The 23,413-nt window shown below is 52.7% G+C and overlaps 1 protein-coding gene across 1 annotated transcript in view; it reads left to right on the top strand.

The window, feature by feature from the left end:
* DSCAML1 (DS cell adhesion molecule like 1) overlaps positions 1-22,927 on the top strand; it is a 337,984-nt gene extending 315,057 nt beyond the window's left edge. Inside the window, exons 20-33 of the mRNA XM_059181885.1 lie at positions 2,629-2,768; positions 8,691-8,844; positions 11,864-11,981; positions 12,337-12,500; positions 12,752-12,850; positions 13,509-13,697; positions 14,121-14,408; positions 15,929-16,084; positions 18,127-18,157; positions 18,286-18,404; positions 18,692-18,844; positions 19,448-19,642; positions 20,107-20,418; positions 21,890-22,927. Coding sequence (XP_059037868.1) covers positions 2,629-2,768; positions 8,691-8,844; positions 11,864-11,981; positions 12,337-12,500; positions 12,752-12,850; positions 13,509-13,697; positions 14,121-14,408; positions 15,929-16,084; positions 18,127-18,157; positions 18,286-18,404; positions 18,692-18,844; positions 19,448-19,642; positions 20,107-20,418; positions 21,890-22,365 — 2,594 coding nt within the window. The 3' untranslated portion in view covers positions 22,366-22,927. The remainder of the gene's footprint in view (positions 1-2,628; positions 2,769-8,690; positions 8,845-11,863; positions 11,982-12,336; positions 12,501-12,751; positions 12,851-13,508; positions 13,698-14,120; positions 14,409-15,928; positions 16,085-18,126; positions 18,158-18,285; positions 18,405-18,691; positions 18,845-19,447; positions 19,643-20,106; positions 20,419-21,889) is intronic.
* Positions 22,928-23,413: the final 486 nt, after the last annotated feature.

The following is a 23,413-nucleotide window of genomic DNA, read 5'->3' as shown; positions in this document are numbered from 1 at the left end:
AAAACTGTTCAAAACTGATGAGAGACCTCAATCCCCAAAGCAAGAAGTTCTAGGAACTCTGCAGGCAATGACTTAAGGAAGTCCACACCTAGGCTTATCCTAATAAAGCGGCTAAACAGGAAACACAAAGAGAAAATTCTTAAAAGCAACCGGAGGGGGAAAGACCAGTTACTCTTATGGGACCAACAATGAGATCAGCAGCTAAACTGTCAGAAACAATGAAAACCAACAAACCAACAACAGAAGCCAATGCAGTGATATAAATTATGTAAGGAAAATAGTTATCAACCTATAATTTTATACCAAGCCAAAATATTCTCCAGGATTAAAGTGAAATAAAGATACGAAGAAATAAAGACAAACGAGAACTGAGAGATTTTACCACCAATATGCCTGCTCTAGAGAAATATTAAAGGGTCTTCTTTAGCTAGAAGGAAGATGATCCAAGTAGGAGCTCAGTGATGCAAGAAAAAAAGAACAATTAAATGGGGGACATACGGGTAAATCTCCATTAATACTGACTGCATAAACGATGATGACAGTGACATTTTCTTGGGGAGGACCTAAAATATATACATCATTAAAATATACAAAATGGAATATAAATTGGGTGAGGGTAAATGGGGGTCCTTGCATTGTTGGAGGAAAAAAGTACCAATTCATGATTTGGTAAGTTAAAGATTCATATTGGGTTACCCCTAAAAGTGGTAACAGGCTATCTAATAGCCAGCTAATAGAGAGGGAGAAATAAAGTATTTCTTTTAAATTTTCAATCCAAAAAAATCACAAAAAGGAGTAAAAAAGAAAAACAGAATAAGTGGGACAGACAGTACTTAGTAAGAGAAGCTTTTTAAACATAAATATATAAGTAATTGCATTAACTGATGATAAATTGATAAATGATCAATTGACTAAATTATTCAATGAAAAGAGAAAGACTGTCAGACCAGCAATGAAACAAAACCCAAATACATGCTGTTTATAGTAAACACCTAAAACATAAAGGTATGGAAATGGGAAAGGAGTACATAAAAGATACACCAGGCAGAAAGGAGAGAGAGCTGGAATGTCAGGCACAGTATGCTCTAAGGCAGGAAGCATCATTAGAGATACAGAAGGACCCTCTGTTACAATAGAACCCAATTTACTAATCAAATGAAGCAGTTCCAAATTTGTTGTGAACCTAGTAACATCACCTCGAGACTGCACAAACGGGGGTGCCTAGGTGGCTCAGTCGTTAAGCAGCTGCCTTCAGCTCAGGTCATGAGCCCAGAGTCCTGGGATGGAGCCCTGCATTGGGCTCCTGCTCCACAGAGAACCTGCTGCTCCCTCTGCTTTCATCCTCTTTCTCTGTCAAATAAATACATAAAGTCTTAAAAAAAAAAAAAATTAAGTACCCCTCTCAGTTACTGCTGAGAAAAAAAGTATGCAAGGACAGAAAAGATCTGAACACGACAGCACACTTGCCCCAGTGCCCCCCGAATGGCCCCCTGCATTCCAGAGCTGCAAAGACACTAGCAGGGGCGGGATGGTGGTGCTATAGGAGGGAGGGCTCGGGCCCCTGGGTGTATGGTTATGATGAATCATTATTTTATGTAGCCTAGAATTGTTGACTTACTAGATTTTTTTTAAAAAATGCAGTAGTACTAGAAGCTAAGAGTTGAGAGAGGGAATGCAAAAAATGATCATCATCACCATTTATTGTCTTCTATATGTCAGGAGGTGCCAAGTGCTTTTATGTTGATCAGTGCTGACTGTCACTGCAAACCCGTAATGTGGTTGTGATTACGTCCATCATATAGAGGGGCAAACAGAGGCTCGGGAGGCAAAGTAAGTTGAGCGGGATGTCATCACTGTCCTCAAAGGAACGTAAAGCTCCCAGGAGGAAAGACTAGTACACGACAATACAAAGGAGAGATGAGGGAACCTGAAACCAGGAAGCGTCCAGTCTCCCAAGTAGAGCCCCGGGGTCCCGGCTGGGTTAGGCTGACCCAGAGAGATGGGGGCAGTGGGGAGGGCAGAATCCATATGAATTGGGATCCCCTTAGGATGAATGTCCCAGCCAATTCCCTGGTAGACTTCCCCTCCTGAAACAGAAAGGGTCTAGCCAGCAGCCCAGGGGCAGTGCCCTGGGCACATGACAGGAAGCCCAGTCACCCACTGGCTGACCACCAGCCTCTGACCCCCCAGGAGGAGGCCTGCTCTGTGAGTCTCTGGAGCCCCCAGCGTCAAGGAGCTCATAGGCCAAAGAGCAAAGTGACCAGTGTATTTGTTTGGCCTACATACAACCTATTAGTCAAGCATTGAAGCAGGAAGTAGGTTAAGATTGTGGGAATCAAGGTGAATTCCCCATGGGTTCTGTTTGTCTCTGAAGTATCCTAAGTCCTTGGTTCTGGCCACTTTTGAAGATGACTATTCCCAGTGCCTCCGTCTCGGATACTTTGTTACAAGCCCCAAGTGATCACCTTTCTCCTTACCTGCTGGAACCTCCCCCTTTAAATCATAGCTCAAGGATGCCTCCTCCAGGAAGCTCTCCCAGATTGATCCGCCTTACTCTCCCCACCCTGTCATTCTTTCCCAAAGGCAGAGCTCCTTTCTCTAAACTGACCTGGCCTTCTCCCGATTCAGTTCCAGGTCCCCCCGCTGGCATCAAAGCTGTCCCTTCATCTGCCAGCAGTGTGGTTGTGTCTTGGCTCCCCCCAACCAAGCCCAATGGGGTGATCCGCAAGTACACCATCTTCTGCTCCAGCCCTGGGTCTGGCCAGCCGGTAAGTAGGCCCAGGGTTGAATGATGAGGGTGACAGGAGAAAGGGAAAATTTCTCGGAAGATTAGCAGGTGTCCAGGGCAAACCCGGGAGCTACTTATATCTGTGTTTCTACATGAATTCATGGATAAGAATGGGTTCTGGTCACCCAAGAGTAGTTGAGGCCTTACTCGGTGTCCATCTTGGGTCAGTCCTCTGTTCCAAGAGCCGCAAGGTTGTCACAAGCCCTTGGAGGCTTCTTTGAGTCAGGGCTCAAAACCAAGCAGATGTGAAAGCGAGACCAGGGCCTCAGCTCTTTTGGTCTGGCTGACCAGGGAAGATTGCAGCAGGCCCCAGGGCTGTTGACTGGGGCCTGGCTGGTCCATGGCCTCTGGACATGATCCACTCTCCAGCATGAACGATCTGGGCTTGGAGGGCTGCTGGAGTTCTGCCTTGAGTGGCGTACTCAGCATAGAGCCCATTAAAGTTAGGAGAGAAGATGGCAGACAGCTGAGAGGAGGCAGGAGCGTCCCTGTCTGGGCCAGAGCTGGGCCTCAGCATTAGAGAGAGGACTCAGATGGCAAGATCTGCCCAAACCTGGGAGTGTAATGCAGGCAGCTGTTCCCTGCCCTTCCGTTGGGTGCTCAGAGGGGCCTGACAAAGAAGGAAGAGGGGATAAATGCAGTCTACACACCCATATCCCACAATATGTATCCTTCCCTCTTCCTTTCCTGATCTCCAGCCACTCGACCACTGTGTTCTGCTGGGTGACTACTCTGGAGCACACCTGGTCTAGCTACATCAGCAGGTGCACCTGTCCTCAGTGGGGTGTCCAGTCTAGTGGGGATGTGGAGAGGCACACCCTGGGGGAGGGGGCAGGAGTACTATCCAGGAGATACCCAGGACATCTCAGGAGGAGAGCAGGGAGCAGGAGGGGGCCGGCTTCTCCCTCCACCAGCAGCGTGTGATGGGACGGCAGCCCAAGCATCTGCAGATGAGCTCCCGGCAGCCGGGAAAGCTGCCCTGAAATTGCTCGATAATTGTGCCATCTCCTCCTTCGCTTGGCTTTCCTGTGGTCTTTCTGAATTACCCTCTGAGCCATAGGTGGCCCGGCACCGCGCCAGGGAGGCCAGAGTTCTATTACCAGAGGGGAAGCCCAGAAATATCTTTTCAGGGATCCTGTGTCCTCCCCTCCATCCTCACAGCCACGACGCAGAGACGCGAGTGTACAGCTCCGTGAATTTTCACAGCACACGGGGCCAGCAGACCCAGAGCAGGGAACACGACATTGCAGCCCTCCAGAGGACCTCCTTGTGCCCCTTCTAGTCACCTCCCTACCCCTGGGGCAGGGTGAGAGCCATCCTGACTTCAGAGTAGTGTTGCCGCATTTCATAGATTATATAAGCGAAGTTCATACCATTTATCCGGCTTCTTTTACTCAACGTTATTTTGCATTTCTGGATTTCATCCATATTGTTGTGCGTGGTTATAGATCGTTCACTGCCACTTCTGCACGGGTTTCGACTGTGTGTGTACATAGAATTGTTTCCTCCAGTCTGTTACCCATAGATAGGCATTTGGGTAGATTTCAGCTCAGAGCCGCTACATATGGTGCCGCTGTGCGCGTCTTCGCTGGGGTCTCCTGGAGCCCGTGCGCATGCGTGCCTGTCGGGAGAGCACCCACGAGAAGAACCGCTGAGCCGCGGGGTCTGCACGTGTCCAGTAGAGAATGTGCCGCCATCCCTGGGTGGTTGTGCTGATTTTCCAATCAGTGTCTTAGCTATGCCGTCTGCCCCTTTCCCCTGCCCCCCAACTCCACACGCGTGAACACACGTACGTACATGTGCACACACATTCTGAGCTCGTCACTATTCTGGATGCCTGCTATGCTTTTCCACACTTCTGCCCAGGCTGACCTGTGCTGTGGCGTGCACTCCATCCTGTCATCCACTGAGGGTGTCAGAAGGCAACTAGCTAGTGACTTCTCTGTCTCCTGCGCTGGTCCTTGGGGCCCAGTGAGGACCAGGGCAACATCTTTTCATCTCTAGATCCCCAGCTGCCAAAAACGGTCCATGAAACATCATCATCACTAAATACATGTTTGATGAATGAACTACTAGCAGCCTGGCCATTGTAAAGCCTTAGACACTGGGCAAGTTTCCCATGATAAATTGATGGGAGAGGGTACTTATTCCCGAGCTTGGCTTTGTGCAGTCATCTCCTCCTCCAACAATGAAGCCTTTCAAAGGAGCACTGCCTCCTCATTAACTCGGGCTTTAGGACCCCCTAGTCAGCTGGCTGGGGACCTCTGTCCCAGGCCCCAGAATAGAGCTCCTGGTGCCCAGCTCCTGCTGGAGACCCCAAGGGCCTCCCCGCCTCTCTCCATGTCCTCTCTCCCAGGGAGAGTCCCCATGGGACATTGTCCCACCAGGGGCCACTGTGCTCAGTGTGATGAGAACCTCTGTTCAGCCACCTCAGGGGGTAGAAACTGACCCCCATGTGCGACTGTGATATGAACAGCATGATACTGTCGTTTTGCACACTTTCCAAATTCCAAACAACTGTATTACAGATTCACTTAGGGAAGAGCTCTAGGAGTGAGTGCTGGGGCTAAGGACACACGCATGTATGTGATGGTGCAAAACCATGGATTTGAGCTTGAGGTCAGAGGCAATGCACGAGTCTTCATGTGTGCATATGTACTTGAATGTATGAACACGCGGGTGTGGAACCCTCAGAAGAGATGGGAAGTGCATCTGGCTTAGGCTCCCAGAAGGAACGCCCTGGGGGCAGCCAGAGCTGCAGTGCATCCCATCAGAAATTTCACAAAACATTTTCATACATTTGTTGTTTTCCTCGGATTATCAAAATATTGCCACTTTATTGTCCAAAATTCTATAAATATATTAAAGAATAGAGAAGAAAGCAAAAATTACTTGTATTCATTCCTTAAAGATAAACACTGGCAATGTTTGGTAGGTAGCCTTCTAGTCTTTGATCTGTGTATAGATTATGGGGATTTTTTTTAATAAAATGATGAAATTTTATGTAATACCATATAATCCATGTTTTTCTTGTAATATATGTAGGCATTTTCCCACACCATCAAATACTCTTTTCAAATATGATCACAAGTGCCTATTAGTATATAATCCATTTAACCAGTACCTTGTTCTATATTTAATCTATTTTCAAGTGTTCAACATTATAATTAATACCTCATTGAACATTTTTCATAAAAGTCTTTATACCCATGTTTCTTAGGGTAAATTTCCATAGGAGTTCCTGAGGCACAAAAAGTAAGGATATTCTTTTTTTTTTTTTTTAAGATTTTATTTATTTATTCGACAGACAGAGATCACAAGTAGGCAGAGAGGCAGGCAGAGAGAGAGGGGAAAGCAGGCTCCCCACTGAGCAGAGAGTCCAACGCAGGGCCCGATCCCAGGACCCTGTGATCATAACCCGAGCCAAAGGCAGAGTCTTTAACCCACTGAGCCACCCAGGTGCCCCAAGAGTAAGGATATTCTTAAGATATGCATACATGTTTGTAAATTACTCCTCAGAAAGTTGGAACCAAGCTATGCTCCCACCAGCATTATAAGTACAAGAAACAATGTGCCCATGCTAATCCAAGGTATTACACATGTGTCATTTTTGCTAGTTTGATTTTTTTAAAAGGTGTCCTATTTTAGTTATATTCCTTTGATCTCCAGTTAGGTTGATTATTGTTATTTGTTTATTGGCTGGGGTTTTTTTTTCATGTTTGGATAATTATCAATTCATGTCTTTTATCCATTTTTCATTTGGCTAGTTCGTGGCTTTTTTCTTATTGATCTGAGAGTACTCTTTACATATGAGGAAAATAACCATTTATTAATTATATTGGTTGCAGTTATTTGCTTGCCTTCTGGTACTCTTTTTGGTGTGCCATGGGATTTTGTTTTTATAGAATTCAAATTTATGAAACATTTCCATTTATGATTTTTACCTTCACTTGTATGATTAGAAAGACAAATATTGTCATAGTTCTATGTTTTTCTTTTTAAATTTGATCCACATAGACTTTATTTGGGAATATGGTTATGTGTTTTTAAAAATGATTTCAGGGGTTTTGGGGAGTCCAGGTTAAAAGAAAGACCTCAGGATCCAGATGTGATGCTAACACCTTCAAAGGGAAGCCAAGCCTTTCCTGCCCTGTGCAGACACAAATGTACACTCGGGTACACACTGACACACAAGCAGGTACACCCAACTTTTCTCCATGTGTGCCCATACACACCTCAATCATCAAAGGCAAACAAGCCAGGAGATGAACATGCCCCAGTTTATAAAAGACTCACGCACCCCTTGCCCCATTTGTGCCTCTCTGTAACCACACAGGGTAGGCAGAGCTGTTGTGCTTTCTTAGTTCACAGGATAGAAAACTGAGGTCCTGGGACCCTTGAGAAAGGTATAAGACCTATGGGACAGACCCTTAGGAAGAAGGGGCAGGTATGTGTTGAAGCCACTACACCCACCTACCTCATGCACAGATGGAAACACACACAGTCTCCTGGGTGCTGCAGCCTGAAAAGACTTCCCAGCAACCAGGGCTCAGGGTGGTTCTGCACCTGTCCACAGCAGTGATCTACTGGGGTCAAGGCCAAGTGTCCATGAGGGGGGCAAGAGGAGGAGTTGGCCAGGGAGCTCTGTGTGTATTGAAGGGTTGCTGTGTCTCCTCCCTAACATTTGCCCGCACATGGCCTGGGGCCAGAAAGGATGTTTTCTCCTGTTAGAAGTCATTGGACCCCTCAGCCCTCCCATGGGGCACAGAGAATGTCCCTCTGTGACCCCGTATCTGTCTGCAGGTCTGTCCCTTGGCACATGCACGTGCACGAATGCATCTCTATGTCCGTGTGCGTGTGAACGTGTGCACGTGAGCATGTGTGTGCAAGAGCCCGTGACTGCAGAGATAACTAATTATTAGCTCCCTCTGGCCTCAGGGCCCCCCATCTGTTCCGGGGGCTGCTCCCCCTCCCTAGACTTCTGCCCTGATTTCAAAGAGGCCCTAGCGCTGTCCTCCATTCCCTTCCCCACGGCTGACCAAAAAATAAAATAAAATGAAAGTCCGCCCCATCCCGCCTGGACCAGGAAAGGGGCTGACAGGAGGTCTGCAAACTAGCGCTTATCAAAAGCTCCTTCTCAAATTCATTTCAATATCTGAGCCTCTGGTTTCCAAGGCAACATAATCTTTTCATCAAAGCAACTGGTAAAACCACTGGGATCCGATATTGTTTTGTTGGCAACTTGTCAAAACTGTCATTTGGTTAAAAAAAAAATTTATAGATTTATATAACCTACAAATATATAGGGTGATCTATACCACTAATAATCATTAATGAAGTGTTACCCGGTGAAGCTTTCTGAGCCCCGTCTCCCACCGCTCCCGCCCCCGGACGGTTTGACCCCGCAGAATGAAGGGGTGGTAATTAGCAGAGCCGGCACAGGCTGGGGAGCCTGTCTACAACCCTAATAAGGCAAACGTGGTAATTTGGCTTCTTCTCATAGACTCCCCTTCCTCGGGGTCTTCCTGGGACCCTCTTCCCTCTGTTCTCCCTTCTCCTAACTCCCTCCATCACTCACCCGCCACTCTCACACTCCGTGGCCTGGAGCTGCCATTGTCAGCGTCTGGATCTCTCAAAGAGGTAAACTGAGGCTGGCCCAGCAACACCCAGAGCAGGTCCATGAGCCCCTGGGGCCAAGCGCCCTACAAACTCTGCTCACTGTTGCTCCTGAACCAGAAAGGGCAAACGATTCAGGATCCTACCTTCTCTTCCCACTGCCCCCCCTTCAATCCTCTGACTGGGCCACCCCCTCCTCTGAGCCCAGGTCCCCGAGGAAGGCTGGGGTTGGAGTCTGGAGGCCCGGAAGCTGGGTTCTTAGCCCTTCTCTGCCTCCGTCCCGCAGGCTCCCAGCGAGTACGAGACGAGCCCAGAGCAGCTCTTCTACCGGATAGCCCACCTGAACCGCGGGCAGCAGTACCTGCTGTGGGTGGCTGCCGTCACCTCTGCTGGCCGGGGCAACAGCAGCGAGAAGGTCACCATTGAGCCTGCAGGCAAGGGTAAGCAGCCCGGCCCGACGGGGAGAAGCCACCAGAAGCCACCTTCTAGAATTCTGGTTCTCCCCAAATAGGGGCTGTCTCCCTCCCGCCTCACCTGCCTCCCTCCTGCATCCACCAAGACTGGGCCTCTGCTGCCCCCTGACTCCCAGAAGCCTCACAACAGGCTCCAGGTGGCACAGCTACCCAGGGGCGGATGGCACGGAGCACCCTGGTCCCCCATTCCTAGCTCCACTCCAAGGTTGCAAGAGGGGGCATTAGGCCCACTCCCAGCTCGCAGCAGAGCCTCTGTCCCAAGGGTCAGCATCTCTTGATGGGAGGCAGCAGGGGACACCGCTTCCACAGAGCAGAAAGCCACACAGGCATCCCCCTCATTTCAAAGCCTGGACGCCTGGGGCAGAGGTGGGTTTGCTGATGGCTGATTTCACAGGGGGCACAGCTAGGAGGGGGGTCTGAGCTAGATGCTGGGCACTGAGTGACTAAGACCAGGTGTGTCTTTAGAGAACGCCCTCACCGAATCCCTGGCCTGGGCAGAGGGGAGCCATGGGGCCTATGCACCCCCATACTACAGGGAATGACAGTTCTCAGGCCCCAACCCTACACAGAAGAGGCAGCGGGGCACAGCGGCTCGTCTGCCCTCTGCGCCAACCTTGGGGCCGCCACAGGGTCTTGCATTTCACCACCACCAGCCCAGGACTCCAGGTCCTCTACCTTGACTGCCAGCCTAGACGGGAAGGCCCCCTTCTTCCCGGGCCTGCCTCCTCCCCCAGCCACCTGACCATGAACCCTGGAGCCCAAGGACCAGGCTCCTGGGATGACAGGCTTCCTTGGCTGGAGACACAAGAAACATCAGCCCTCCCCTGCCACAGGCTCGGAGGCCACTAGCGCTCGCTGGAGGGCCTGCAACGGGGCTCCCTACCGTGCCCTTGTTTCTCCATTTTCCAGTTAAGCGTCGAGGCAGGGTCTCCACAGCTGGCAGACAGCGTGCAGAGTGGCCTGCGGGCTCTTCTGGTTCTAGGTCGGGCTCTTCCCCCCGCACCTCGGCATTTCTAATGTCCGCAATCCCTCCTCCCACAGGTGCCACCAACCCCTTCTCCTGGGCTCATCCCTTCTGGAGAGAAGGGGCCTAGAACCTGCAGTGCCCCCAGGGTAGCTGGCACTGGCCCAGAGCAGCATGGGAGGGCCTGGGTGTCCTGCAGAAGGTCGGCCCCTTCCCCTGGGGGCAGTCCACAGGACACATCCCCAGCAGGCTTTGTCCTTCCCAGAACATTTCTACATCTTCTTCTGTCCTCAAGCAGCCTAGTGAGGAAGGGGGCGAGCACTGCTGTTCCCTCCCCCACCCATCCTACGCACACACACACACACACACACACACACACACACACAGGTTCTCACACCCTGAAACACCAAGACATTCAGGGAACTAGCCCCAGTCACATGAGTTCCAGGTCTGGAACTCTGAAGTGCTTGGTTAATTTAATACCTGTAACTCAGCCCAAAGATCTGTGAGGCACCCGCCGTGATCACCTTCCCACAGTTCCCTGGACATCTTTGCCTGCCTTGCCTTCTGCATTGTGACCTGTGCGGCCTGGTCCTCTGAGTGTGCTCCTGTCACTCTTGGGGACGTTCCTTTCTCCGCCAGGCCTGTGTGTATGTTGCTGCCACCTCTCTGTCAATCTACCATCCCACCCATGGCGACCTCGGTCACTGGGTGGCTGACTCCCACGTCGGTGTCTGTGGCCCGGCCACTTCTCTCACGCTGCAGAACATGTGTATCTGACTGCTTTCTAGCTACCCCGTGTGGGTGACCTCAGGGTCAGTGTGAGGCTAAGCATCCCAGTGTCTCCTACCTACCCTGCTCCTATCCCTTCCCCCACATCCTTCCTCCCCCTCCCCTGCCGCCCCCCGCCATGTGCCTTGTCTCTCTGTGAGGGCACCGTCCCCCAGCCGGCATCATGCTGGCATCCTCACCTCCCCCTCTGTTTCTTCCTCAAAGCCAGACAAACCCCAAGTCCTGTCGGTTCCTCCCTGAGCCCCTAACCTCCTCCCCACGGCCATATGCCCCCCCCCAGGGGGCCTGCTCTCTGGCCACCATCTTGCCGCTGGTCTGCCTCCTCCAGCAAACCACCCTCTGCGGGCAACCAGGGCTTCTACTCAGAATGTTTCATTACTTACTTGTAACCCTCCAGTGGCTCCTCGTGACCTCAAACGGAAGCCCACCCTCCACCTTCTGCCGCTTGGAGCCCTCCAGGGGCTTCTGCTCCTGCTCACCACCCATCCCCCTTCACTCACCCTGGGCTTTGATTGCCCCAGAGTACTTGCCGACCCTGACATGTCCACGGGTTTCAGCCCTCCAGGCCTCTACTCAGTGCTGTCGCCTCTTCCGGCTACACCTTTCCTTCTGCGTAGTGAATTCCTCTTTAGCCTTCAAGATTCAGGGGCGCCTGGGCTGGGGGGAGGGGCTCAGTCGGTTAAGCATCCGACTCTTGATTTCAGCTCAGGTCTTAGTGAGCTCAGGCCCCACCCTGCACTCGGTGCTGGATGTGGAGCTGACTTCAAAAGATTCCAGTCAAAGCTTCTCATTCCAGAAGCCTCCCTGGCCTTCTCCTCCACCACCACCGGAGTGGCAGAGTCATTCCTCCTTCTTGGTGCTCCCATGGCGATTTGCACCTACTCCTATGTAGTATTTCCACCCTGTCATGATACTTTTTAAGTATCTGTCCCCTCCCCTCCACCGGGATGATGAGCAGCTTCAGGACAGAGAACACGTCTTGTTCATGGCATGAACGCTCAGAGCCTCCTCTGATACCTGGCCCATAGCAGGCACCTGAACAATGTCTGTTGGACCGGTGACTGCCATCTGAAAGCGTCTGTACCCACCCCTGCCCCAAGCCCAAGGTGGAGGTCAGGTAGGAGATGGGGGTCTTGTACTGTGAATTTGGAGAGCCCCAGGAAAGGCAGGCCAGTGCAGTGTTGAGAGCAGAGGCGGGTTGATGAGGCGCTCATGCTCTCTCCCCTGCAGCCCCAGCAAAGATCATCTCATTTGGAGGCACTGTGACAACCCCCTGGATGAAGGATGTCCGACTACCTTGCAATTCGGTGGGAGATCCAGCCCCCGCTGTGAAGTGGACCAAGGACAGGTGTGCGCGTGGCCCCAGAGAAATGTGGGGTCCCAGAGATGGGTGTAGTAGAAGAGCCATGAAGAAAGGAATCGGGTGCCCCAGAGGCCCTGCGGGGCACACAGCTCCTGCTCTCCCATACAGACCCAACCTCCCTGGCTCCCCTCTGCTGGCTGCCAAGGATCTCCCCTCCTTGAATGCTTGAAGAGGCCAGGGGGACCGGATAGCCCCAGGAAGCACTGGGTAAAACCCCAAGAGTCCCGGGCCCCCCCCCAGCCAGCCTCCTACTCCCAGCCCTGTTTGCCTGCAGTCCTGAGGGAGCCCCCAGGAGGGGGGGTGCTTACCATAATCCATGTCTGCACCCCACCCCCCGCAGTGAGGACTCGGCCATCCCCGTGTCCATGGACGGGCACCGGCTCATCCATACCAACGGCACACTGCTACTGCGTGCTGTGAAGGCCGAGGACTCAGGCTACTACACCTGCACGGCCACCAACACTGGGGGCTTTGACACCATCATCGTCAACCTTCTGGTGCAAGGTAAGGCCCCGGAAGGCAGGTCCCCATCCCCACCTCCCCAGCCCCCTCACCCTGGGGGACAGACCGTAGTGGAACAGAGGTGCCACGTGGAAGAGGAGGCCAGAGGGATGGGGAGAACAAGCAGGAACTGGGGGAGCACCTCGAGGGCAGGAAGGCCAGGCCTGGGCCCTCAGTTGCAGCTGGGATAGCCTGCGTTCCCATCATCAGGTGTTAACCCTTTGTGGTGAGGGCTGGTGGCTTTCCCCTCACAGTTCCCCCGGACCAGCCCCGCCTCACTGTCTCTAGAACCTCTGCTTCGTCCATCACCCTGACCTGGATTCCAGGTGACAATGGGGGCAGCTCCATCCGAGGTGAGAAGGGTCTGGGTGAGGAGGGGGAAAGAGGGGAAGAAATTCGGGGCCCAGGAGCCAGGCAAGGGCTTTATCCACTCCCACCACATGTCCCCATAAAGCCCCAGAAGTGATGAGTGAGGGGCAGTTTGGACCACAAGGAAGTTACCCAAGTGCCACAGCTACCAGCCTGGATACCTGGGTTTTAGAAAGCCCAGCCCAATCGCAGCTGATGAGCTGTGCGAACCGAAGAAATCGGTTTTCTTCTCTTGACCTCAGTGTCCAAATCTATAGCAGTGGACAAATGTACTAGATCATGCTTCTCAACCTTGAACATGCGCATGAATCGTTAGGGGATCTTAAAGAAGGTAGATTCTGATTCCAGGGGTCTGGGGTGGGATCTGACAAGCTCCCACGGGATCTAATCCTGCTGTCTGGGGACCACTCCGGGAAAAGTAGGCTCTAAATACTATCCCTTTTACGCCTGAAGGCACAGTTTTCTGCTCCCCTCTCCACCTTGGCTGCTAAAGAGAAAGCAAGAAAGCTCCTTGCAGCTTTGTGTCCACCCTGTCACCAAAGGCCCCACTCTGCCCCCGCGGGGAGCCCAGCCCCCTGCCAACTATTGGGGTGTCCCCAGCCCTGCCCTGCCCGCCCTGAGCCAGGCAAACCTCCCTGGCAGGCTTCGTGCTGCAGTACTCAGTAGACAACAGTGAGGAGTGGAAGGACGTGTTCATCAGCTCAGGTGAGCGGTCCTTCAAGCTGGACAGCCTCAAGTGTGGCACGTGGTACAAAGTGAAGCTGGCGGCCAAGAACAGCGTGGGCTCCGGGCGCATCAGCGAGATCATCGAGGCCAAGACCCACGGGCGGGGTGAGGCCCAGCGATGACCCAGCTGGGGAGAGATGGGCCCAGGATATGCGGATGGAAGGTGGAGGGGCTGGGGAAGGAGGGCGCCGGGAGCAGAGGCTGCAGGGAAAGACTGGACCTGGTTCCCATCACTGTAGATGGCACACTAACCAATCACAGCCGGAGAAACAGGCTCCACCTCCCTGGCCCCACAGCCCATGGTGGCAGCCTCTTCCTTCCTCCCCTACCTCTTGCCCTGCTGAGGCCTCTCCACATCCGTCCCTCTTCTCCCTCCTCCTCTGTCCCCTGGGGCATCCCTCCTCTCTTCTCTGCCAACCACTGCTCCCCAGAAGCACTGGCCCAGGAGACTCCCTCCCCGCGCAGATGAATGAGCCCTCCTCCTCTGAGTCTCTAACCTCGCTCTCTCCCTGTGCCCCCCGCCCCCAGAGCCCTCCTTCAGCAAAGACCAGCACCTGTTCACCCACATCAACTCCACACATGCTCGGCTTAACCTGCAGGGCTGGAACAACGGGGGCTGCCCGATCACAGCCATCGTGCTGGAGTACCGGCCCAAGGGAACCTGGGCCTGGCAGGGGCTGCGGGCCAACAGCTCCGGGGAGGTGTTTCTGACCGAGCTGCGTGAGGCCACGTGGTACGAGCTGCGCATGCGGGCTTGCAACAGCGCTGGCTGCGGCAACGAGACTGCCCAGTTCGCCACCCTGGACTATGACGGCAGTGAGTCCGGGAGGGCGGGAGGGGCTGCACAGGGGGTGCTGCGAGGTGTCCCCAGGGAGGCTGGCAGAGAGGTGGACACATAAAGAGAGGACAGACAAATCAAAAAATAGACAGGACTACCATGGAGGAAAAGGCTGGAGGCACGGAAGGAGCAAGCAAAGGGGGCAGCAGAGCGGGAGGCGGGCAGGTGCACCAGTGACGGATACAGACTGATAGCCAGGCAAACCCATCGCACTACGAGGGTCTTTTGAAGGTGCAGTCCTTGCTCTCCACTGCTTCAGAGAGATGGAGAGTATAGTGTAAAGGATAGCTGAGGCCCGCCCCCAGGGACCCCTCTCCTAATAGGTTGCATTAACCAGGATTGGATAACCTGGGAAAAAAAGAACAGATAAACATGGAAAGCTGCAGGCCTTAATCAAGTAAAGAATTGCTTCTTGTACTCATAACATCTTGTGAGGGTTGGCTGGCCACCATCTTTTAGCTATGCCATCTTAAATGTGTAGCCTCTAAGGTCGCCAAGGAGAGAGGGATGGAAAAGCCACCCCAGTCTTTACTGCCTGGGCCAGGAGGTGGTGCGCATTGCTTCTGTCCTGCTTTGTTGTCCCGCACGTACACTAAAGACATGCTGAAGGCCAAATTCAGAGAGACTAGTTGCCCGAAGGTCCAGTCCGTCTGCTTATGTGTTAAGGAAACAATAAAAGTGGTATCAGAGGGACACCTGGGTGGCTCAGTGGGTTAAGCCTCTGCCTTCTGCTCAGGTCATGATCTCAGGGTCCTGGGATCAAGCCCCTCACCGGGCTCTCTGCTCAGCAGGGAGCCTCCTTCCTGCTCTCTCTCTGCCTGCCTCTCTGCCTACTGGTGTCCTCTGTCTGTCAAATAAATAAATAAAATCTTCAAAAAAAAAAAAAAAAGAAAGAAAGAAAGAAAATAATGGGCCCAAACAAGGAAGGTTTCATGAAGGAGATGGTCTTCTGCGAGGCTTTGAAACCAGGATAGATCGGGCTTTGCAGGGGTCTCTGTCAACAGAGTTTACTGCCTCCATACAGGCTCCCAAGATTAGCAGATCTCACCCATGGGTGGGGGAACAGGAAGGAAATGCAGGGCATAGAGTGGTTTTGTCCCCATCTTGGGGTGAGACCCCAGGATCCCACTTCTCTGACTTCTCTCCACTTTACAACCTGGAAGGCAGAATCTAAGCTCATCATCCTACCTTCTAGAAATGAACACTGAACTCCAAGAGGCAGGAGACTATCTCTGAAAGACTTCTGGGTAATTCTAAAATAGGCCCACGAAGTCATCAGTATTCTAATGCAGTGTAAAAACTATGTGACTGTTCATGGCTGTCCTGATGTGACCAGAATTGGGGAGAATAGAGGGAGAGGGTTGGGACTCTGTGCCAGGAAGTGGAGGTCAGAGTGAGAGCAAGGGCAGCAAGAAAGGTTCAAAGGCAACCTCACCCAAGGGACTCTGCCCAGACCCTGCTCATAAGGGACCTCTGACACCCCTCTTCACTCCAACAGGTACCATCCCTCCCATCAAGTCTGCTCAAGGGGAGGGGGATGATGTGAAGAAGCTGTTCACCATCGGCTGCCCAGTCATACTGGCCACTCTGGGGGTAGCTCTGCTCTTCATCGTTCGCAAGAAGAGGAAGGAGAAGCGGCTGAAGCGTCTCCGAGGTAGGCGAGTGTCCTACAGGCTTCCGGGGAGGGAGTGTTGACCCTCTGCCACGTGGGCCACCTTTCATTGGCTCATGAGCACCATCTGGACAAGAGAAAGTGCCTGTGTCCCACTGAAGGGAGAGCTGCTCTAAAACCTTCTGAAACTTTGGCTCTCACCGCTTCCTCTTCTGTGTCCCCAAGACTTTGTGCCTGACCTAACCAGGGCTGATTTTTAGAGGTACACGCTGCTAAAGCCATACTGCTTAAAATAGTTAAACATTTCCACATTAGTTGGTAAGTAGATGTTGCTCCCTTCCACCCTGGAGGCTCCTTCTCTTTCGCAGGATCCCTGAGATTCTTCTAGAAGCTGGCCACTAAAGCATAGATCTGCTGGTGGTCACTAGGACCTTGCTCGGTTTTGACCGTATGACTTCCATGACATGGCAGATGTTAGACATTTTGAATATCTTTCCTATCCCAATCTACGATACCATAGACTGGCATGAATGGGTCTCCTTTACCTTGATTTTCCCAGAGACTGATACAATGTCTAGCATCTAGTAGTTGCTTAACAGATGTTCATTCACTCATTTGGAAAACATTTACTGACTATCTGCTGTATGTAGATACTGCCAGACATTGGAGATATATAATGAATGAAGAAGGAACAGTCCATATTCTTATGGAACATAGTCTAGTCCTCATAGAATTTACAGTTTAATGTGAGAAGCCAGAGCACAGTAGTAGCCCAGAATTGGAAATTACTAACACTGCCTAGCGTGTTTAGGAGTTGGGTAGGTGGATGGGTGGATGATTGGATGGGGGTTGGATGATTAATTGGATAGTTAGATGGAAAGATGTATAGAGGGAAGCATGGTTGGGTGGATGGTTAAATGAAAGGTTGAATGGATAGGTGGTTGGTTGGATCGATAGAGGAATGGTGGATGGATGGATTGATGGTTGAGCGGATTATTGGTTGGATCAATGGGTAGGTGGATGGATGAATGCATATTTGAATGGATAGATAATAGATGATTTTATGAATTGATAGATGGATGGATATTTGGTTTTATGGACACATGGACAGGTGTTTGGATGAATGGTTGAATAGATGAATCAATAATTGGATGGATGGATGGATGGATGGATGGATGGATGGATGGATGGATAGATGGACAGGTGGCTTTATGGTTTTATGGACATATGGACAGATGGCCAGATGAATGGTTGAATAGATTAATCGGTTGGATGGATGGACGAATGCATTGTTGAATGGGTGGATGATGGATGAATAACTGACTGGATAGGTGGATGCAGAAATGAATAGATTGACAGGTAACTGGGTCAATGATGGATGAATGGATGAGTGAGTGAGTCGATAGTTGGATACATACATGCTGCTAGATTCATTCTGACAGATCATTTTCATGATTCTCATTCTCATCAGAGGTCTAATGGATCTTTGAGAGAGTCCTTTGCTCCTCTTTTTCTCTATCTCTATCTTTTTGTCAGTTCCTAACCTGAGATCCTGATCTTATTCAAGGCTCCTCTGAAGACTAAGCAGGGACCTCTAAATTCATCCATGAGCTTTTTGGGGACGGGTGCCCAAGAGAAAGAAAGAAATCCTCTTGGTTGATAGTTATCTGGGGATGCCCATCGACCACCTCTCCATCATCCTCCACTCTCTTCTCTTCCCAGCAGAAAACAGAGGATAGACCCTCCACTGGAACCCATTCCCAGCCTGCTATGATGTCTTGTCTAATTAGAGTCAATTCAGGAAACAGATGGAGTACTTTATATACCCTCTCCTCTGGGAAGGACCTCCCTATTAGATAAAAATCTGAGGAAGGGAAAACAGACCTGAGCCAAATCTCGCACCAGGAGCTATCAGACCTTATCCTATGTTAGACTATTTTAGAGGTCCTTTCATTTCTCCTCCTCAGTGGACCAGCCCTGGTCCCAGTCTAGGAAATTCTCCCACCTTATTCACCACACGTCTTCCAGTTTTCATCCTGCTCAGACCCCATTTTCACCCAGACCCTCTCTCTTCTGTTTTACAGATGCAAAGAGTCTGGCAGAAATGTTGATAAGGTAGGTTTCATGTCACTGTTTCCTCCCCTGCAGAGGACAGGCTTCTAAGACCCCACTGCCCTGAAAAACCCTCTCCTCCAGCCCCTTATGGCTGCTGAGTTACCTGCCTATGGCCCTTCTCCCCACAGCAAGAACAACCGAAGTTTTGACACCCCTGTGAAGGGGCCACCCCAGGGCCCGAGGCTACACATTGACATCCCCAGAGTCCAGCTACTCATTGAGGACAAGGAGGGCATCAAGCAGCTGGGTGAGTGATAGGGGCCACAAGCTCTCTGTCCTCATCTTCCCCAGGCCACAGCCCACCAAGGGGAGCCCCGCAGCCATCACATCAGTGCCCAGGGTTCTCCCAGCGGGCCCATCCCCCACTCAGCAACCTCAAAACTCCCTGAAACCTCTCTCCAGGACTGAATTTCCTCCTCTGTCTCATGAAAAGGATTATTCCACCCTTTCTGTATCTCAGCATCAGATAAAGACAAAAAGAAATCTGGGAAGTCTAAAGAGAAGGACTCGTACTCACTGCCCTTCTACCCCTAGGAGATGACAAAGCCACCATCCCCGTAACGGACGCGGAGTTCAGCCAAGCTGTCAACCCACAGAGTTTCTGCACGGGTGTCTCCTTGCACCACCCAGCCCTCATCCAGAGCACGGGACCCCTCATCGACATGTCCGACATCCGGCCAGGCACAAGTAGGCCTTATCCCGAGGGAGACAGAGCTCCTCCCAGACAGGGTCACCCAGGCACAGCATGGGGCACAGGTGGAAGAAGATGGGGTGGGGAAGCAGCACAAAGAACGGAAAGAGCACTGGAGGTAGAGTCTCCAGACCTTGACTAAAGACGTCCTAGCTGTGACCTTGGGGAAATTGCTACCTTTATCTCTCTGGGCCTCCGTGTCCTTACCTAGATATTTTGAGAGGGTTGGGAGTGCTTGCTGTCCAGGGGCCTCCTGCCTCTAGCACTGTGACTCTGGAGGTAAGGATGGGGACACCAAGGGCTGTAGGGAGTAAATGCACAGGGGACAGCAGGAGAGGAGGGACTTTCTTCCCCAAGCTGAAGGAACAGGTGGGGAGGAGGGAGAACCTGGATGTGCCCCCGCCACCCCCACACCTCACCGCTGTTCCTCTTCTCTTTTGGGACCACGTAGCTGGAAAGGCAGTGTGCTCAGCACCCCCAGGAAGCTTCTGTGGCTGCTTATGCCTCCTCCTTTGCTCCCCACTGCCCCTCGGGTCTGTGCCCACTGCCCGAGGCTGAGTGCCCTCAGTGGAGGGTTAGCTGTTGCTTCCTCTGTGCAGATCCAGTGTCCAGGAAGAATGTGAAGTCAGCCCACAGCACCCGCAATCGGTACTCAAGCCAGTGGACTCTGACCAAGTGCCAGGCCTCCACGCCTGCCCGCACCCTCACCTCTGACTGGCGCACCGTGGGGTCCCAGCATGGGGTCACTGTCACGGAGAGTGACAGCTACAGTGCCAGCCTCTCCCAGGACACAGGTGAGCCTGGCGCCCAGCCTGCATCCTGTTCTCTCTCTCCCCGTTTCTCCACCATTCGGCTCCCCTGTCCCAACCTCCACCCACCAGCTCTTGGGGTCCAAGGCACAGGTCAGTGTCGCTTCCAGGTGGCCCACCGGCTTGCTGTGCAGCCGGCACAAACACACTTGACCTCTCTGAGCTCTGCCTAGTCAAGGATTTCATTCTGCTCTCCCAAAAGGTGTCAGGGAAATGGCACACGTGATGTTCGTTGGAGAAAGAGCTGAGGGCTCCAGAGGTGGGTGGTGGTTTTCAGGAATGGAAGATGTTCTGCCCTTGATTTGCGAAAGTCCCTGCTCTGCCACCAAAGCCTCCTTCCCAGGGGGAGAGCGGGGTCTTCTGAGAGGACTTCCAGGCTCAGAGGTAGGGGAACGGCTCTCTCCAAGGCCCCCTCGTTTCTTCTTAACACCGAGCCTCCGTCTCTGCAGACAAAGGACGGAACAGCATGGTGTCCACGGAGAGCGCCTCGTCCACCTACGAGGAGCTGGCCCGGGCCTACGAGCATGCCAAGCTGGAGGAGCAGCTACAGCACGCCAAGTTTGAGATCACCGAGTGCTTCATCTCCGACAGCTCCTCCGACCAGATGACCACGGGCACCAACGAGAACGCCGACAGCATGACGTCCATGAGCACGCCCTCCGAGCCCGGCATCTGTCGCTTCACGGCCTCCCCGCCCAAGCCCCAGGATGCCGACAGAGGCAAGAACGTGGCTGTGCCCATCCCGCACCGGGCCAACAAGAGTGAGTGCTCGGCCTGCCTCCCCCGCTGCATCCCCTGGCATCCCCAGCGGGGCAGGGCCCCTTGGCAGTGTGGGCAGTATAGAGCAAGAACTTGGGAGAATCTGGATCAGGGTCCGTATCCTGCTCAGCCTCATAATACCTTGGTGGCCCTGGGAAGTCAGTTCGCCTCTCTGATAATTCACTTTCTCAGTAAAATGCAAATGACAGCATGGACTCTGCCTTGTCCTAGCAGGCACGATAGGTGCCTGGCGTGTGGCCGGTTCTCGGTACGTAGCGATCATTGCCTCGGTACGAAGCTATGCCAGTGAGGAAGGGACAGCCTTTTGGGGCTCAGCTGCCCAGTGGCCACTGGTCTCAATGCCATTCAATATTGATCCATGGGGCCAAACCTCATGGTGGGCACTGACCTTGCCCAACTGGCAGCTGTCTGATGCCAGGGGCCTGGCCAGAGCATATGCCCTTCGGGGTTGGTGGGACAGCTGTAGGATCATCAGAGGGTGTGGGTATGGGGGTCCACCAGCAGACACTGGGACCACACCACACCATGTCAGACCACACAGGGTCTGACCTGTTGGTCCTGGCCTCGCCTAGTGCCCGCGCTCATCTGGGCACTGGGGGTCCTCTAGAGAAGAGGCCAGGGTAACAAAGTACAAGGACTTCAGAGATCAGCCTGAATCACACCCCGCCCCTTCTGGCTGGGTGAATTAGGGCAAATTACTTAATCTCTCTGAAGCTCAGTTTTCTCACTTGCCAACTGTGGGCCGGTATTAGCCTGTCCAGGAGGCTCTGGGGACTGAATGAGATCATGTAAAGAAAGTTCCTGGCACGGTCAGCAGGTTAGAGGCCCATATATAGGTGAAGTTGCCCACGGAGCAGAGGGATCCGCACATGGAGGAGGTTTAAGAAATCTGGAACATTCCGCCTGGGAAGAGGGACAGGGAAACATAGCTGACTTCAGACATCTGACAGGCTGCCCTGGGAAAGGTGGTGGGGTGATGGGGGGCGGGGAGGGGGCAGCCTGCTGTGCAGGTCCTCAGAGGGCAGAATCGGGCTCCATGGGGGTTGTGACCAGCATTCCCTCCTCAGGGTAGGAAAACTGTTTCACCAGCCAGAACTCTTGGGAAGCCAGTTTCTAGAGCAGAGCTCTCCGGCAGTCTGTCTGGGTCTTTCAGCGTTAAGTACCCCCCCCCCATTTAGTGAGCAGCTACTGTACGCACCCGCTGCCCTTTCCTCTCTGATCCCATTCACTGCTCCCAGAAATCCCCTTGGGGAAATGGGAGGGGTCGCATTTCCCAGATAAGGAAATGTGCTCAGAGCCTCAAGTAACTGATCCCTTCTGGATGCTTCATTGTCTTACTTGTGGAGGGACTCCAGGTCAGATCAGGGAAAAGACTGGGGAGTGGCGGGTGCGGTGAACAAGCAGGTGCCCAGGGGCCTCTGCCGTCAACGTCTTCTGCTTCTGTGATTCCAGGTGACTACTGTAACCTACCCCTGTATGCCAAGTCCGAGGCCTTCTTCCGAAAGGCAGATGGCCGTGAGCCCTGCCCTGTGGTCCCACCCCGAGAGGCTTCCATCCGGAACATGGCTCGAACCTACCACACCCAGGCTCGCCACCTGACCTTGGACCCTGCCAGCAAGCCCTTGGGCCTCCCGCACCCAGGGGCCCCTGCTGCGGCCTCCACAGCCACTTTACCTCAGAGGACTCTGGCCATGCCAGCACCCGCAGCCGGCACGGCCCCACCAGCTCCCGGCCCCACCCCTGCCGAGCCCCCGGCTGCCCCCAGTGCTGCCCCTCCAGCCCCCAGCACCGAGCCTCCGCGGGCCGGGGGCCCACACACCAAAATGGGGGGCTCCAGGGACTCACTTCTCGAGATGAGCACATCGGGGGTGGGGAGGTCTCAGAAGCAGGGGGCAGGGGCCTACTCCAAATCCTATACCCTGGTGTAGGGGCACAGCAAGAAAAGCGGCCCTACGCTCGGACCTGTCTGCACCTCGGGCCCTCACACACCAACTTGGCTGTTTTCCTGCATTATTTATATTAAACTGACAAAAACCAACCAACAACGAAAAGAAAAGCCCCCAAGTCATGAACGCTTGTACATAGAACTCTTTTGTACAAATGAAACTATTTTCTTCTCCATGAAGCCAGGGCACAAAGAATTTGACAGTACAAATCAACACACCCCCCCACCCCACAAAATTCGCGTGGAGAGAGATATATACATATATAGGAGATAGGAGCACATGGACAAGCTATGTATCTATATATTTCTCTCACCTTATTTTGAGACAGAGGCACAAAGACTCAGCAATTTTTCCCTCCTATTCTCACCCTCCCCTCAATCTAGGTGGTTTTGACAGAGACCAAAATCCCGACTCAGAGACACTGCATGCGATTTCACTGTTCCAAGAAAACCAGGAGTTGCTTCAATTTGCAGATGCTTATGTGTTAATACCTTTTTCTATGAAAAAAAACCCAGCGCCGTGTGCAATAAAGGTTATGTTTCTACGTGGTAGCTTTTTTCCCATCTGGCGAGGGCCAGTGGGGAGGGAGGGAGGAAGGAAAAGGCCTGTACCGGCCCGTCCGTTTCTCGTGTGGAGAGACTTTGGGAAGTTCAGGCTTTAGCTCAGCAGGTTAAACTTTTTTGAAGGTTTTCAATTAGCCTGCGTGCCTCCTTGAGCACCTGTCTCAGATCTGTGCTGGTTTCTAAAGGGGGCAGCTGTGTGAATTCCAGCAAGCTGCTGAACCCCTCTGGGCCAGTTTCTTTATCTGTAACACGAAGCAACCTTGCAGAGAGCCCTGGGGAGCCCGGTCTGGGCCTTGGGGAGGGCAGGTGTCTGCTAACTCCTCTCCTCCAGCCAGGGAAGCTAAAGGAAGGCAAACCACAGTACGCACTTAAGTTATGGGAGGGGGAGGAAGAAGTGATTGTAGTACCCTGGGGTTTGGGCCGGCCCTGAAGTTCTAGGCTGACTGCTAGGGCTAGCCAAGGCCAAA

This window comes from Mustela lutreola, chromosome 1, assembly GCF_030435805.1.
Source record: "Mustela lutreola isolate mMusLut2 chromosome 1, mMusLut2.pri, whole genome shotgun sequence".
Lineage (NCBI taxonomy): Eukaryota > Metazoa > Chordata > Mammalia > Carnivora > Mustelidae > Mustela > Mustela lutreola.
Note: the sequence above shows the minus strand (reverse complement) of the source record. Positions and strands in the feature narration are given on the sequence as shown.